The 17,689-nt window shown below is 40.3% G+C and overlaps 2 protein-coding genes across 3 annotated transcripts in view; one reads left to right on the top strand and one right to left on the bottom strand.

Moving 5' to 3' along the window:
- Positions 1-8,343, top strand: part of LOC132515911 (T-cell surface glycoprotein CD1b-2-like) — a 32,633-nt gene extending 24,290 nt beyond the window's left edge. The window contains exons 1-6 of one of the 2 annotated variants that reach the window (XM_060142280.1): positions 4,097-4,214; positions 4,469-4,735; positions 5,407-5,685; positions 5,906-6,184; positions 6,662-6,755; positions 7,658-8,343. In XM_060142280.1, the coding sequence (XP_059998263.1) occupies positions 4,154-4,214; positions 4,469-4,735; positions 5,407-5,685; positions 5,906-6,184; positions 6,662-6,755; positions 7,658-7,679 (1,002 nt within the window). In that variant the 5' untranslated portion in view covers positions 4,097-4,153 and the 3' untranslated portion in view covers positions 7,680-8,343. Of the gene's footprint in view, positions 1-4,096; positions 4,215-4,468; positions 4,736-5,406; positions 5,686-5,905; positions 6,185-6,661; positions 6,756-7,657 lie in introns of those variants that run through there. The other variant, XM_060142279.1, reaches the window with a different exon arrangement.
- Positions 8,344-12,096: 3,753 nt separating this feature from the next.
- Positions 12,097-15,247, bottom strand: LOC132515447 (E3 ubiquitin-protein ligase MSL2-like). The gene is made up of 2 exons (XM_060141863.1): positions 15,151-15,247; positions 12,097-14,434 (listed from the first exon to the last, which is right to left on the bottom strand). Exons 1-2 carry the CDS (start codon positions 15,245-15,247, stop codon positions 13,032-13,034), a joined length of 1,500 nt encoding a protein of 499 aa, XP_059997846.1. The 3' UTR covers positions 12,097-13,031.
- Positions 15,248-17,689: the final 2,442 nt, after the last annotated feature.

The following is a 17,689-nucleotide window of genomic DNA, read 5'->3' as shown; positions in this document are numbered from 1 at the left end:
CATATGTCTTCCCTCTTGTGTCTCCCTCCCTATCCCACCCCTCCAGGCTGTCACAAAGCACCGAGCCAATATCCCTGTGCCATGCGGCTGCTTCCCACTAGCTATCTACCTTACTACGTTTGTTAGTGAGTATATGTCCATGACTCTCTCTCGCCCTGTCACAGCTCACCCTTCCCCCTTCCCATATCCTCAAGTCCGTTCTCCAGTAGGTCTGCGTCTTTATTCCTGCCTTACCCCTAGGTTCTTCATGACATTTTTTTTTAAAAATTCCATATATATGTGTTAGCATATGGTATTTGTCTTTTTCTTTCTGACTTACTTCACTCTGTATGACAGACTCTAGGTCTATCCACCTCATTACAAATAGCTCAGTTTTGTTTCTTTTTATGGCTGAGTAATATTCCATTGTATATATGTGCTACATCTTCTTTATCCATTCATCCGATGATGGGCACTTAGGTTGTTTCCATCTCCGGGCTATTGTAAATAGAGTTGCAATGAACATTTTGGTACATGACTCTTTTTGAATTTTGGTTTTCTCAGGGTATATGCCCAGTAGTGGGATTGCTGGGTCATATGGTAGTTCTATTTGTAGTTTTTTAAGGAACCTCCATACTGTTCTCCATAGTGGCTGAACCAATTCACATTCCCACCAGCAGTGCAAGAGTGTTCCCTTTTCTCCACACCCTCTCCAGCATTTATTGTTTCTAGATTTTTTGATGATGGCCGTTCTGGCTGGTGTGAGATGATATCTCATTGTAGTTTTGATTTGCATTTCTCTAATGATTAATGATGTTGAGCATTCTTTCATGTGTTTGTTGGCAGTCTGTATATCTTCTTTGGAGAAATGTCTATTTAGGTCTTCTGCCCTTTTTTGGATTGGGTTGTTTGTTTTTTTGTTATTGAGCTGCATGAGCTGCTTATAAATTTTGGAGATTAATCCTTTGTCAGTTCCTTCAGTTGCAAATATTTTCTCCCATTCTGAGGGTTGTCTTTTGGTCTTGTTTATGGTTTCCTTTGCTGTGCAAAAGCTTTGAAGTTTCATTAGGTCCCATTTGTTTATTTTTGTTTTTATTTCCATTTCTCTAGGAGGTGGGTCAAAAGGATCTTGCTGTGATTTATGTCAGATACTTAATATTTAAAAGACACAACAGAAGTGACAATAAATTTCAATTTTTAAAAAGCTGACAAACAAGGATATATTGTACAACACAGAGAATATAGCCAATATTTTATAATAACTATAAATGGAGTGTAACCTATAAAAATTGTGAATCAGTATGCTGTATGCCTGTAATTTATATAAAATTGTACATCAACTATACTTCAATTTAAAAAAAGCTAGATAAAAGCTAGATAAAAAGCTAGATAAAAAATTCTAGAAATAATACATCATCCAGGGAAATAATTTAAAAATGATCATTTTATTTAGAGAACATGGAAAGATAATCCAGTCTGTTGTCCAGCATAAATTGATCAGAATTGTTTTTCTTTTTTACTGATTGCTGAGAAAAAAATCTTTATGTATTCTATGGGTTTGGGTAAATATAGAGTGGCATATATCCATCATTATAATATCATATAGAGTATTTTCACCATCCTAAAAATCCTCTGTGCCCTACCTATTCATGCCTCCTCTCCTGGAACCACTTTTTTGATATTAATTTCTTGGATTGGGCATTCCAAATTAATTAGAATATTTTCAATGCCAAACTCATGTGAGGCAAACCTGTGATTAAGAAATTTCATAAGAATAATTTAAAAAATTCCTAGGCAGAGCATAAGGCAACCATAACGTTCCTTGTTATTTCCCTGTTCAGTTGGATGGATTTTTTTTTCTGGTCCAGTTTCACTGAGGGTGTAGTAGAAAGTCTCATGACAACCTGCATTTTTTTTTTGGTGGGGGGGGTGATCTCAAGACATTACCTCTTCACCCATGTGGCTACTGTAGACAAAAGCCTTGGGAACCAACCCTCGACAATGCCCTGGGAAGCTTCTATTTCCCTCTCTTGTTTTCAATGTCTTATTTGATTTGCTTCTTGAAGACTTTCTTATCATCTTGTAAGGTCAACATATACATGTATAAATAATTTATAAAACTATAGCTTACCTGGTATATCTCTGTCTTGTGGTAGTTTTTTCTTGTTCATTTCTTGGCTTCTATTTTGCAAAAAAAAAAAAAAAAAGCATCTTGCCTGTTGTTCATATATTTACACAAAGAAATCTAACGGTCTAATGATAAGGCAATGCTTTATGTTTCAAAATTTAGCCAAGGTGGTGAGCAGCACTTAGAATGAATGGATAAATTAGGGAGGAGTGGTGACAAAATAGAGATGAGACCTTGGGGACTCAGATTAAGGGTAAATAGAGAACATTATGGAGCCATAGAAAAGTAAGAAATGAGGCCCAGGAGGCACAGAAAGAAAAGACTATGTAAATAAAAACGAATGTGAACACAGACCGAGTCAAAGAATGTTAAAGTTGAAGCAGAATTGGAGAATGTCAAGTTCTTTTAGTCCAATCATTTTGCAGTGGGAGAAATTGAGACCTAGGGCAGTGATCAATGCATTCTAGTAAGTGATTTACCCTAGATCTCAGGGTGGGACCCTTCCTACTGCTGTAGGTGTGAGATGGGGGAGGACATAGGACAGAGGCAGGGACTGCTGCTGGGAGCCAGAAAGTGGAGAGAATAGCTTGAAGACGAACTAATGGGGAAATGAAAGGCCAAGTAAAAGGCGTGTTGTGGAAGGCAGTGGGGTTTCTAGAATAGGGAAGTGTGCAGAGGGTGAGGTTTCTGCTGGCAGAGAGGGGATGAGGGGGTAGAGTGTGACACTGGGGCAGGGACAGGACACTGGAGTGCTGAGGACAGTGCTCTCTAGCAGGAAAACCACCCACTGAGGTGAGCTTGGGGGAGGGCCAGGTAAGAGCCCAGGGAAAGGCAAGCATGAGGATGCCTGTGGCCTGAGCACCAATGGGGTGAGAAGAGGGAGCTTGGGGAAGGCTGGTGACAGAGGAAGAGCACTGGGCTCCCCCAGGACAGCCAGGACCCTCAGCCAGGCTGGATTCTAATCAGAGGATGTCCCACCCATCTCAGATTATTCTTTGGGGGTCCTGTGTGTCTAGAGGGCCTATATAACCATCTCCTTCTCTCTCTATTGCATGTCATACAGATTTCAGACTCTTGCATTTATGTTCATAAGTGTTCACTGGTACAAATTGTCTTGTCAGTTTCCCTTTTCACAGATCCCACTCCTTTCACCTCCCCCACCCTTTTTCTTGTAGAATGATATATCTATATGAGCCTTTTTATATAAAATTGACATACATAGTAGGAGTTTGGATTATTTTTCATGAGAGTAATTGAAATATTTTAAGCATCAGCTTGACATGATCAGGTGTACATTTTTATAGCAATTCTGAACCAGAGTGCTGAACAGATGGGGAGAGGGTTTGGATTGTGTTGCACGAATAAGGGCTTGTGGCAGTGACCTGGGTCACATAGGATGAAAGCATTTGGCATTTGGGTCCCAGAATCAAATACGATAAAGCAGTGATTTAAATGCTTTGCATGCATGTAAATGATTGTCAACACACACCCACACTCAGAAACCATAATGTGGGTTAGAGAGACTAGGTAAGAGGGATGAGATAAGAAAGAGGGGCCATTGAGAACGCTGGGAAGAGGTAGTGGCAAAGTGCCAGAGGAAAGGGGCAGTGAGGAGGGAGGTCCAGTTGGGTGTATAAACCAAAGGAATTCTTCTGGATTAAAAGAGACTGGAAGCAGAGCAATTGTTTAATATTACCCTCTTATTTAACAGATGTGGAAATAAAGGATTGGGGAGGTGAGATAACCTTTTAACATCACACGGGAGCTTTTCCGAAGTAATAAATATGAAGAAAGCTGAGGTCAAGGAGAACAGCTGGAAGCCAGAGACTTTAAAAAAAATCTGCAAGTCAAGGGCTGGAGCGGAAATGAGAGGCAGAGTGGGAGGACAGAGCTGTAGAAGACACAGTATTTCTGTGACGTGCAGTGTGGGTGAGGAAGAGGTTTGTCAGTTGGAAGAGAGAGGAAGTCACTGTAGAGTACTGAGAAAAAGGTTTGCTGAAATTAGAGATCAAACAGCACCTCTGAGGGTCAGAAGTTCCCAATGAAATGCTGCTTCTGCCACTTCTATTGCTAGCAGTTATCGTCCCAGGTGGTGAAAATGAGGATGGTAAGAGGAACTCTGGAAGCTCCCAGAACAGGTGCAGGGGGTCTGGATGAAAGCATGCTGCACCGATCACTAAGGGTCAGGGCCCTCGTGTCTCCAGCCCTCTCCCCCCATTCTGGAGGTTGGGGATGGAGCTAGAAGCCTTGGGGCAGGAAAATGTCTTAGGCTCTGTGTTGTTGTTCAGACTCTGGGTTCTTTATCATTTCATCCTGATTCTTTCTTTCTCCTCACTCTTCTTATCCTTCCACCACCCACAGCCTTCCAGGGGCCAACCTCTTACCGTATTATCCAGACTTTGACCATTGTCAACAGGACCTGGGCACAATATCAAGGCTCAGGCTGGTTGGATGATTTTCAGATTCATGGCTGGGACAATGACTCGGGCACTGCCATTTTCCTGAAGCCCTGGTCCAAGGGCAACTTCAGTGATGAGGAGTTGATTAAGCTGGAGGACCTATTCCAAGCCTACTTCATTGGATTGACCAAGGAACTGCAGGACTATGTCAGTAAAGTCCAGATTGAATGTGAGTACAGTCCTCTGCTCCGGGGAGATTCCCAATGGTTTTTCTCTCTCCTGGTTAAGGCTATTACTCTCTTGGATCTTGGTCCCATCCTCCCACTTTACCCAACTGCATGCACACACTTCTCCAGAGTAGTCTCCAACTCTGACTCCACACCTCCAACAAGTATCCCAGATTCTTCCTGTTTCTTGCACCCCTGTGTGATAAATGAAGATCCCCCTTTGTAACCATCTCCTGGTTTGTTTGTGCATAACTGGCTTCTCTCTAACCCCAAGGACAAAGCCCTCAATTCTCTACTCTGTGCCTGAGTGAACTGAAGTGTGACTTCCTCCTCCTCCAATCCGTCTCCTCAAGCATCTCCTGCCTGATCCTTCTCTCAGTGTAACTCTCCCCTTCACCCTGGGATGCTGAACTCCTGAGTCCATCACAAGCTGCTCCCCTTCTCCCCTCATGCCCACCCTACAGCCTTACAGCAGACCGTCCCCACCATTTATGACATGCATACCTTTCCCCAATGCTCTTCTTTCTGAAAAGGCTCTGAATACTGCAATTAGTTTTTGAGTCATCTCAGACCTTTCTCCCACCCCCCAAATCCAAAGCCCCATGTCCTTTCCCCATAACTTTCTTTCTTGTCTGCTTTTTAGTAACTTTGTCCCTGTTTTCCATGTATCCAGACCCCTTTGTGATCCAGTGCATAGGAGGCTGTGAGTTGCATTCTGGGAAGTCCATAGGAAGCTTTTTGAGGGGAGCTTTAGGAGGACTGGATTACGTGAGCATTAAGAATCATTCATGTGCACCTGCCCCAGAGGGCGGCAGCAGCGCGCAGCAGTTCTGTGCATTCGTCTCTCAGTACAAAGGCATCCAGGGTTTCATAGAGACGCTCCTCTCAGACACCTGCCCTCGGTTTCTCCTTGGTGTCCTCGATGCAGGGAAGGCCGAACTACAGAGGCAAGGTTAGTTCTTTTCTCTTCATAAGACTTTTCTATTTCATGTCCTGCCACCTTCTTTGAATTCAAGAGTAGGAGGTACCTAAGGAGAGAGGGGCTTAATCAATAAATGATTTGATTCCCCTAAGAGTAGAAGAGGTCACTGTCCAAACCTGTGGGTTTCTGAATGCCTATGCTCTAGATTAGAGTCATAATCTGACAGTCTCCCTGCCTCTTCCTGCCCCAGTGAAGCCCGAGGCCTGGCTGTCCAGTGACCCCAGTCCTGGGCCTGGCCGTCTGCTGCTGGTGTGCCATGTCTCAGGATTCTACCCGAAACCTGTGTGGGTGATGTGGATGAGGGGCGAGCAGAAGCAGTCTGGCACTCGGCAAGGTGATACTGTGCCCAATGCTGATGGGACATGGTATCTCCGAGTAACCCTGGATGTGACGGCTGGGGAGGAGACTGGCCTGAGTTGCCGAGTGAAGCACAGCAGTCTAGGAGACCAGGACATCATCGTCTACTGGGGTGAGGAAGGACTGGGGCCCAGCTGGGAATGGGAGGAGATGGTCCTCAAGCACAGAGGAGGGGACTGGGAAAATGGAGGGATTTGATGGATGAGATAGGGAGGGACGGTGGGGAGAAAGGAATGGAGAGAGGGAAGGAGAGAGAGAGAGACAGAGAGTCAGAGAGAGAAAAAGAGACAGAGAGACAGAGGTTGAGATTTATTCCTGGGACTACAGTTCCAAGAGGAATGAAAATAGATGATCTAAGGTATAGAAGAGATAAGAATGAAGGACTTATAGACTGGGTGGGATGGGGTAAGAGGGAGAGACAAAGGGTGGCTGTGAATATATGATATCCAGGAATATGAGAGAGAGAATCACAGATGCCTATGCATCAGAAGCTGATAGTGGTGGTGCTGACACTCGGGTGGGTAACAAAGCCAGGAGAACTAGAGAATGGGTTTGAAGTGACATCCCTGTGTCCTCTCCCAATTGCCAGGTCACCCCACCTCCGTCAGCTTGATATTTTTGGCAATATTAGTGCCCTCCTTGGTCCTTTTGATATGTCTTGCATTACGGTTTTTGAGGCGCAGGTGAGTTTTCCTTTTTAATCTTTCTTTTTTGTCCATCCTCTCACTCTTTCCCTCCATTTTATCTATTACATATTTTAGCCTCAGTATTTCCAGCAGACCCTTTCCCCTTTCTTCCCCACTCCCATCTTTAGGTAAATCTATTTTTAAAAAATATTTATTTTTTTATTTGATTGTGCCAGGTCTTAGTTGCAGCAGGCGGACCCCTTAGTTGCAGCACGTGGATTCCTTAATTGAGGCAGGTGGGCTCCCCAGTTACGGCTCATGGGCTCCTTAGTTGTGACATACAAACTCTTAGTTGTGGCATGCGTGTGGGATCCAGTTCCCTGACCAGGGATTGACCCAGGCCTGCTGCATTGGGAACACAGAGTCTTATCCACTGCGCCACCAGGGAAGTCCTGATAAATCTATTTTTAAAAAATTGTGGTAAAATATACATGAGTTAAAAACTTACTGCATTAGCCATTTTTAAACATACAGTTTAGTAGTATTAAGTACATTCACATTTTGTGCAACCTATCTCTAGACCTTTTTTTATCTTGTAAACTAAAACTCGGCCCATTAAACCACATTCCCCATTCCTTGCTCCCCTAGTCCCTGGCAACCACCATGCTACTTTCTGTCTATATGAATCTGATTACTCTAGGTACCTCATATAAATGGAATCATCACTATTTGTCTTTTTGTGACTGGTTATTCCATTTAGCATAATGTCCTTATAATTCATTCATGTGGTGGTATATATTAGAATTTCTTTTATTTTTAAGGCTGTTTTGTTTATCCGTTCATCTGTCAATGGACATTTGGGTTGATTCTACCTTTTGGCTATTGTGAATAATGCTGCTATGAACATGGTGTACAAATATCTCTTATGTAGAACAATTTTTTGCTTGTGATCTCAACAGGTCCTTTCAGAGTATCTCATGAGCCCTCACCATGTCTCCATTTCCATTTGGGATCAGTAACCAGGAGTCCAGAAACTCTGTCAGCCCAGGAGTCAATCTCATCATATTTCATCAAATAATCATCAGATTTGGACAAATCAGAGTGCCCATAGTTTGTAAGATTAAATCACAATTTATACACTAGCAGAAAAATAATTAAAAATTGTTATTATGAGACAATATCAATAGTAGGAGCCACTCAGATTTCATAGATGTGAGGTGAGAAAGAATATACCTCGGAATAAGTGAAATGGTGTCCATGACTTAACAGTGACATCCCTTTGGCTTCTTATTTGAACTCTTTTGTTGTGATTCTGCTGAAATATCATTTGTTAAAATGAGCTAACTATAATTATGCCGAGATAATTGTATTTGCAGAGATGCTGAACTATTTTAACATAATATCTCTGTCTCTGCTTGGATGATTTTCTAACCACGAGGGCCAGCTGAGCAGCTTCTTTCTCCAGGAGGCCTTCTTTAGTGCTACAGTGGAAGTAACCCTCCCTTGTGTGGTGTCATGCTGAGATCCACATTACTCTGTACCCACAACATTGCAGTTCTTTTTGTTTTTCTTTTCTTTCTACTTATAAGTTCCTTGAGAGAAAGGTTTGCTCTAGATGGATCCCAGGCAAGATCTCTCACTTGCATATGTGTTTGTTTAATAAAATAATCTAAGTTGCTATAACTGCCACGTTAATTGTCTTTTTTTTTTTTCAAAATTATCTCCTTCCTTTTTTTCCTCTTTAGTTGATATTCTAGATTTTCCTCTTATTGAGATATTCTCACATAGCAAAAAATATCACGCTCTCCTTGTTTCTGCCCTGAGCTCCTCTGGAGAAAACCACTTCTGCCCATATTATAACTATAGTTTACATATAAAGATTAGTCAGAAAAGGATCCTGTTTCTCATTTTCCAGTGAGAATGCATGAGAGGCAGGATGGGTGAGGAGTAATAGTGCAGATGGGTTGTTAAATATTCAAGCAAAGAGTCAAGAGGGCTTTTCTTGCTCTCTGGGACTTTGATATCTGTGGTTTATCAAGTCAGTTACATTGTTGACTTTATGTTTATTGATTCTTTTGCTTATTCTACAGTTTCCTAGAAACCTCATTAAAAAAATCCAAACTCATTTAATTAAAAGAATAGGAAGGGGAAGAGGGGAGAATTTGGGTATATATATATATATATATATATATATATATATATATATACACACACATATATATATATAAATTTTATTTTACTGTTTGTGTTTAATGCAAATCAATTCCATAACATGAGAAGTTACTATGAACCAAAGCACAAATACACAAACACAATATACAATCCAAAATAGACGTACAGCATTCAGGTATGAAACAAAAGAGAAGGTTCGTTCACACACATAGTAGCTTGAGATCTGCTGGATATGGTTGTTCCAGTGTAGATTTCTAAAGATGGAAAAAAATGACTTTGGTTATCAAGACTATTGTGGCCATATTAGATTTTGGAACATCTAAGCATCAGTGTGTGATCATGCGAACAAAAGACTTAGGGAGTGTCTATTTTTAAAAAGGTTTCCGTGCATCAAGGCAGTTGTGAAAAGATTTACTTTCCAAAATCAAGCCCACTTTAGGCTTAGGACCAGGTTCTAACTATCTAAAAATATTGATTGATAACAGAAAGTGTTCCAAATGTGGCTATTCAGTTTTAAAAAAAGTATTTACAGAAAAGAGTATAAAAGTTTTTCTGAATTTAATGTAAGCAAGCTTCCAGTCTTCCCTTGCCAAATATATTTGATGTATAGTTTAGCTCCTTCACATATTTGCTTTTTTAATTTCAAGATTTGTCAATCTTACCATCAAAACAGATCATTTTTTAAACTGTAAAAAGTATTCGACATTATGCAGAAATAAAAAGCATTTTGAAATTAGTTGAGATCAATATAATTCTACTCTTTGTTATCTGTTTAGCTAAATGAATGTAGTGCTCTTTTTGAATAAGAATAGTTGATAAGTATAGAAGCAAAATGTACTCATTATGCTTGGATTTGGGGTAGATTCCAATCCATCATTGCCCTGGTACATATCAATGACTATATAAAAATTCAAATGCAATGTCAAACCCAATCCCCAAGGGAAAGATTTCAGTTCCCAAGAGAACAGTGATAGCTTAACATAAAGCTTTCTCTAGGGTACATCAGCATTAAATTAGTACTGCTGAAACAACACATTGAGGATTTACAGTAGCACGTGGAAGTTCCTTCTAATGTACATATAAATAGAATCACAGCTTTCTGTTTTACCTCATTGTTTTATGGCCTTATAAATTTAATGAGCCAAATGAAAACTGAATCTCTGTTCTACATCTCATTCTTTATCTCTACGTAAGATAAAATCTATTCTTTCAAGGTAGAGTTTTATGTGTCCATACTTCTTAAGCCACATTTAAGGAAATCATCTCTTAACTAATTTTGGATGTTGTCTCTCTTCATCTTGTACAGGAAACTCCAGCAGGTTTAATATTAGCATTCATCATCTAGTCAAACCCTTCACATGCTCTTCAAACCAATCAAATTTGGGATCCTCAGCAGTTTCTGTCAATAAAATAAGGTGTGGAACTAGCAGATTAATTCAACGAAGACCTGTTTTCTTTTTTCCTTTGTCACACTGGATGTCTGGATGCCATCTGAATTGGGTTTAGAGGATGGAGAAGTATAGATGTTTCTTGGCCTGAATCTCTTAGCAATAGAGATGTAGAAGGGAGAGCGAGATCACCAAGAGACTAGCTGTTGACTGCAGAGCACAGTCATTTGCCTTGGTGGTGGCATTCGCTGGATTGGGGGCAGCTGAGGTATGCTGGGAGGAGTTTCTTGAAGGTGTTACAACAGTTGTTTGATTTGAATAAATCTGCGTAGGTAAGAGCAGTGTCAGAAGCAGCAGCCCCAGTCCGAGCCTGGCCACTATCGCTCTGCCCATGTCCGCTCCGCCGGTGTGCAGCGCGTCTCCCTGGATGCGGGGTGCGTGGAGGACCGCTGGCTCCGGGCAGGCGCAGGCAAGGTCTGGGTATATTTTTTGAAGGACTTAGGAAGGGAGGTCAGAGCAAGCGGAATTTTTCGGAAGCCAGGGGTACTGGAAGCAGTTCTCCCACCTGGACATTTTAGAACAACATGGACTTTAGGATTTGGGCAGGGTAGGAAATGACTGAAGACATAGTTTTTTCTCTCTGCATTAGCACGGCTGTTTATTTCTCCAGGATGCATTAAACTCCAACTCATCTTATAGAGCCAGCATGCTGTCCTATGCTTCACTGCACCTTCAGCTACAGGCCAGGGCCCTGATTAGAGTGTTTCATGGAGTGTTGACTATGGACCACCAGCAGGAGTAGTACCTGTGAGCTTGTCAGATGAAGACATTTTCAGGCCCCACTCTAGACTTACTGAGTCAGAAAATCCTGGAATGGGAACTAGAATGCTGTGTTTTAATTAGTCTTTTAGGTTATTCAGATGAACATTTAATTTTAAGAAACTCTTGTCTAAAGATTTCTCAGGCTTTGGACTGTTGACACTTTGGGCTGCATAATTCTTTTTTTTTTTTTTTCATTTTCCACCATTTACTCTTGTTATCAAAAATAGTTCAACTCTTCTCGCAAAACAAAAACAAAATAGTACATACTGGACACATACATCACATTTTTCTTCCTATGGCTTTAGCCCACCCCCACCCACCAAAAGAGACAAAAAAAAAAAAAAACCCAACAACAACAACAAAAACAACTCTACCTGACCACATTCACAGAAAATGACACCAGGATACACTACAAAACAGAAGGTGTCATCTGCTCTGTGTCCAAAGGTTTCTTCTCCATGTCTTGTACTAGGTGAGTAACCATCATTGAACATGCTGTGTGCCAAATCAAAACATAACTTCAACATATGTCAGATCTCAGGAGAGATGGTGAACGTAGTAGAAACTGAAAATTTTCCAGCAGTATTTTTCTTTAAATAAGCACTGTCAAAGCAGCAACTCTTCTTTTAAATCATAAGGTCATTTCTTTACAACCTAGTCAGTCCTTGTTTTATTTGGGCTGAGCTCTTTCAAGCAACTGACTAGATTTCCCTTCAACAGAATGTTGTGACTCACTTATCTCCCCCATAAAAATCACAGGGAAGAAGTGCATTTAAACTGAAACATAGTTTGTGCTTTACATGCAAAAGAGTATTCTAAAGAATATCCTCCTAGCTTCAAACCCAACTAAACGCACAGGCTTCATAAAAAGGCATTTTTATTAGGCCTCTATAAAGAAGTCTCCACAATGAATAGCACCCTAAAAAAAAAAAAAGGAAAGAAAGTAAAAAGCATATTCAAAATAAGTCTTTGGCAAACAGAGGAAACGAAAATCACTTTGAAGTGGCCAATGGCAATAGGTATAATGCATAAATCTGAGTAACTTTTGGAGCATTATTCTAAAATTATTTTAAATAAATCCCAATTTCTAAATAAAACATTTAAATAATTTTTTAAAAAATTCTGTCACATACCATAGTCTAAATTCAATTACCTTCAGAATAGAACTGTTCTTCTCCACTTCATTTATCTTATTAGAACATTGCTCAAAGTGAAGGATTTGTTTTTTTCCCTAGAAATGAGTCAGACTTAACTAAAAATGGGGATCAACTCAGAAGAGTTTTGTGGCATAAACAGCTAAAAACATCTGCAGTCTGACAGAATTTCAGTTTGTTCACTTTTAAAAGACAGATTTCTTCAACATTCTAATGAGGGGCAATTTTTCTTTCATAATACTGCTGATTTAAGAACTGCTACATACACCAGTAGCCAATTTTCATGATTAGAAATGGTATTATGTCAGCACAAAGGTTGAGCTGGACACATCAGCTTTTCAACAGGAGAAACATCAATGGCATCTGAAGGTAGCACTGAGTCTCCTGAACAAACTAATGGCTACTTTTTCACAAAATATGAGCACAATCTTTATGGACTGACTAGATACCACTTCCTTACATTTAATCATAAACTTTGATTATGCACAAAGCATGACCATAAACAGTGAGGTTAATGTTATTTTCCTTGCCAAAGTTCGTTTTGTATAAATCAGTTGCATCAGCATTTGTTCTCAAACTATGAGGTTCTGTAAGAACTAAGGACATATAGTTGTAGGGTTACTCCTCCATTATCTGCAAACTATTTCCCCGACACTAACACATATAACTTAGCAATGAAAACACTTGATACAAGTGATCTATATGCAGGAGCTCCGGCAAGTTAAACCAACAAAACCATAGCTGCCGTAAAACTGTAGCTATTTCCCTACCAGAGGTAGGTTTAAAGACCCACTGATTTAACAGTCGAATCTCATGTCTATAGCTTCATCCAAACTTTTATCATCATGTGTACTGGCAGCTAAAAACGTTGTTACTGGGGACCCTGTGACATTAATTACACTGGTGCTGGTACTAGCATTGCGCACAGCAATGCTAGTCACGTTAATGCCCAAAGTGAGCCTGGTCTGCTCCAAGGACTTTTCTGGCACAGCAAATGACTCCAGCTTCTTCTCCCCATTGGCCATATAGGAGTTTTGGCAGCCACGACATATACAATCTAAGCAGGCTTTGCGGTTAGAGTAGCAAGGGCAGCGTTGGCCGCGGCATGTAAGAACACTTGGATTTTGAGTAGCACGCCCACATTTACACCCTTTCTTTTCCTGGGGTTTTTTATACACAGTCTTGGTAGGACTTCCTGGCATAAAATGATGACTAGGAATCTTTTCCTTTACTGTTTTGTCTTTTTTAAGAATACCTGGCTTGGTTTTAGAGTGAGATTTCTTGGATCCATGTTCATGACTCTTCTTCATGCTTTTAGCAGATAAAAGTACAGTTTTGCTGATTTTGGGTGTTGTGCCTCCATTGGGAACAGTTGCTATAGGTTGAAGAGAAATTTTGCTCTCCCGTTTCACTGTCACAGGAGCAGATGCCCCCAATGTTGGGCCTCGGATAATGGTAGAAATTGGAAGTGGCGGAACTTTCTCACTGTCGCTTTCTGATCGGGATCGTTTTCTATTCAATTTTGCTACCTTCGGAGTTGCTGCTGTACATGATAACCCATGAAGTGCAGGACTGGTGGACATAAAAACATTATGGCTAAGAGACTGGGAAGAAAGCTGCAGAAAAGGTCCATTGGATACAGTGGCTTCCAAGTTGGGCTGCAAATTAGGGCAACAGACTTCTGCGTTTGAAACAGTTTCTAAGCTGCGGAGTACTTCCTCAACACTCAGTAACAAAGAGTCACCAGGTTTTATATCTTCACTGAAACTGCAAATATCAATGCCTGTGGAGCATAAGTCAGTGGCTACCGTGTCACAGACAGGTGGCAAACTGTCAGACAGATCCTCAGTTTTTATGTCAACAGTGTTACATACATCAATTGTATTTGAATGTTCAGGTGAAGGAAGATTTATACCAAATCTATCTATTGAAAGCCCATTATAAGTAGGCAAACCATTGATAACAGAACTGCCAATAGCAATGCTGAGGGTGCTTTCAGATACTGGAGATAAACTAGCTTGAGGATCAGTTGTGGGTTCTGAGGTCGAAGGTAAAGGGGAATGTGTCAAACACAAAGTAAAGGATGAATCTGAGGGTTTTTCCGTCTCCTCACAAAACAATGATCCATCATTAAGCAAAGCCAAAATATCAGAAGAACAGTCGACTGCTTCTATTATATCCCGTGTTGGGCTGCATAATTCTTTGTTATGGAGGGTTGTTCAATGCACTGCAGGATTTTTAGCAGCATCCATGGCCACTACTCACTGGGTGCCAGTAGTACCTCCCCAGTTACAATAAACAAATATATCTTCAGACATTTCCAAATGTCCCTCGGGGGCAAAATTGACCACAGATGAGAACCAAGGTCTAAGATAATGAACAGAATTTCACCTCCTCCCTCAGCACTTAGTTGGAATAATTGGTGATCCCACTTAAATAAAGCAATAGTTTATATTTGGTGGTTGAGGAAGGAGGGACTCTGTCTTGGGGGTATGATGCCTTCAAAGCTCCAAGTTGCTATAGAATTTTTTTCCATAGGTAAAGCTGGCCCAGGAATGAAGTTCACAAATAGAACAGAATGATGACAGAGCCAAAGACCACATGTGGAGACTGACCTACCTCTGGATATTTTAGTTATATGAGCACAACAGATTTCATTTTTGCCGTACGTGGGCCTCTCACTGTTGTGGCCTCTCCCGTTGCGGAGCACAGGCTCCGGACGCGCAGGCTCAGCGGCCATGGCTCACGGGCCCAGCCGCTCCGCGGCATGTGGGATCTTCCCGGACCGGGGCACGAACCCGTGTCCCCTGCATTGGCAGGCGGACCCTCAACCACTGTGCCACCAGGGAAGCCCTCATTTTTCCTTTTAAAAGAACTGAGTTAGAATATTTACTTGCTTAAAAATTCTGATATTACTATGCTTTCTGATGTCTTGTAACAGTTTTTCCACATTCTTATTATGCCTTTCCTTGTTTTCTTTACTCTTCTTATTCTCCTCCTTCCCCCAAGTCATCATCCCTCAAAGGTGGTTTCTTGGACTTGTGATTTTCCTCTGTGTCCTTACCTTGGAAAACCTTAATTTACCCATGACTATGACCTCTGGATGATTGACTTTCAAAAACAGATCTTCAGTCTCAGAATATAAGGGCTTTTCAACTCTTTTTATATGAGAGTTTGTGTGCATGTGTATGTGTTTGTGTGGTTTTTGCTAATCTATAGAAATATGTTAAAAGATATTTTGTCCTTGTTTCCAGTATCCGTGTTAAATTAACTTATTAAGTTTAATATTTTATCTGTAGGTCCTTTTGGATTTTCTATGCATACTCTCATGACAGCTCTAAGTATGAAAATTCCAGTTGTTTCTTTTCAATCCTCATGATCTCTTTTATTGCATTTTCTTGCTCAATGGCACTTGTTGTGAACAGCAGTACACTGTTGAATAGAATTGACATCTGACATTCTCATCTTTTTACTTGTATTGGATAAGAATTACTCAAGAGAATATTAGTTATGATAATTGCTGCAAGTGTTTCATGTATACTTTTTATTAGATTAAGAACACTTTCAAAGTTGCTAAATGTTTTTTATTATCATTATTATTATGGATGGCTACTGAATTTCATTAGGGCTTATCATGAAATGACAAAATCTTTTACATATTTTGTTTTCCTTTTAATGTTGTGAGTCACATTTATTGAATCTCAAATGGTAAAACAAAATTGTGTTTCTGCAACTTATCTGTCTTGTTCATAAAGTATTATGTGGATTCAGTTTGCTAATATTTTGTTTATAATGTTTTTTAGTTCTTATAATTTCTTTGGTATTTTGAGGGTTTTTAACCTCCTAAAACAAGTCAAGAAATCTTTCTTCTGTTTTTGTTCTCTGGGAGAATTTCTGTTATGTATTTATTTTTAAAATAAATATTTGGTAAAATTCAGTAGTGAAGACATGTGTTGGGAAGTGTTTTTGGGGGAGGGAGTTTTAAATTTCACAGATAATTTTTAAAAATAAAAATAATGGGGCTTCCCTGGTGGTGCAGTGGTTATGAATCTGCCTGCCAATGCAGGAGATACAGGTACGAGCCCTGGTCCAGGAAGATCCCACATGCTGCGGAGCAACTAATCTCGTATGCCACAACTACTGAGCCTGTTCTCTAGAGCCAACGAGCCACAACTACTGAGCCCGTGTGCCACAACTACTGAAGCCCACGTGCCTAGAGCCCATGCTCCCAAGAAGAGAAGCCACCACAATGAGAAGCCTGTGCACCACAATGAAGAGTAGCCCCCGCTCGTGGCAACCAGAGAAAAGCCCACATGCAGCAACAAAGACCCAATGCAGCCAAAAAAAAAAGTAAATAAAATAAAATAAATAAATTTATAAAAAATAAATAAATAAAGATAACTCTTTTCAAATTGTCTATTTCTTTGTGTCCTCTTTGGTAAGTTGTGTTTTTAAAGGATTTGTCCAAGTTGTTCTAATTTACTGTTGGCTTGTGCATAATATCTTCTTTTTATCGTGTTAATGTCTATAGGGTTCATAATTATGTACCCGGCCTTTTTAAACCAGATCTTAGAAATCGGTTCTCTCTCTTTTCTTTGTTTTCTCTCTCTGATCTTGACAGGAGATTATCAAATTTATAAATTTTTTCAAAAGCTATGTTTTGAGTTGTTGGTTATTTCTATGATTGTATCATTTTCTTTATTATCTCCTTCCTTCTACTCTCTTTGCATTTATTCTGTTGTGATATAAGGACTCTGATCACCCAGTTCCAATGTGTGAGGGAGGGGGTTTCCTCACACATCCAAGAAGCAACACTTTGGACCAGCTTGGGTGTCCTATAATTCAATTCAATTCTGACACTATCTACCTGGATATAGCATCAGATTCCACAGTTTAAGGGTTCAGACCTACAAGACTGTAGGGGGCAATCAGACTTGCCAGTCACAAATAGATTGGAGGTTCCCTTGACCTCCTTCTTAGATTTAATTAATTTTATAGAGTGGCTTACAGAATTTAGAGAAACATTTACTTATTAGATCACCTGTTATAAAAGGATAGTTAAGAGCCTGATGGATGAGATGCAAAGGGCAAGAAATGGGGTAAGGTGGCGGCACTTCCATGCGACTCTAATCCTGCTGTTCTCCTGACCTCAATGTGTTCACCAAACTGAAAGCTCTTCAAGCACCATTCTTTTGGGTTATTTTTGGAGACTTCATTACATAGGTAAATTGATCAAGTCATTGGCTATAGGGTTCAATTCAACTGCTAGTCCCTCTTACCTCCCTGGATGTCAGAGGGTGGGACTAGAAGTTCCACCCCTCCAATCACATGATTGTCTCCACTGACAACCAGCACCCATCCTTAGGTTATATAGGGGGTTTCCAAAGTCACTTCATTAACTAACAAAAGATATCTTGATTGCTTTCAAAAGTTAGGAAATTCCAAATGTTTTAGG

This window comes from Lagenorhynchus albirostris, chromosome 2 (assembly GCF_949774975.1).
Source record: "Lagenorhynchus albirostris chromosome 2, mLagAlb1.1, whole genome shotgun sequence".
Classification (NCBI taxonomy): domain Eukaryota; kingdom Metazoa; phylum Chordata; class Mammalia; order Artiodactyla; family Delphinidae; genus Lagenorhynchus; species Lagenorhynchus albirostris.
This window is presented reverse-complemented; position numbering and strand designations above follow the sequence as displayed.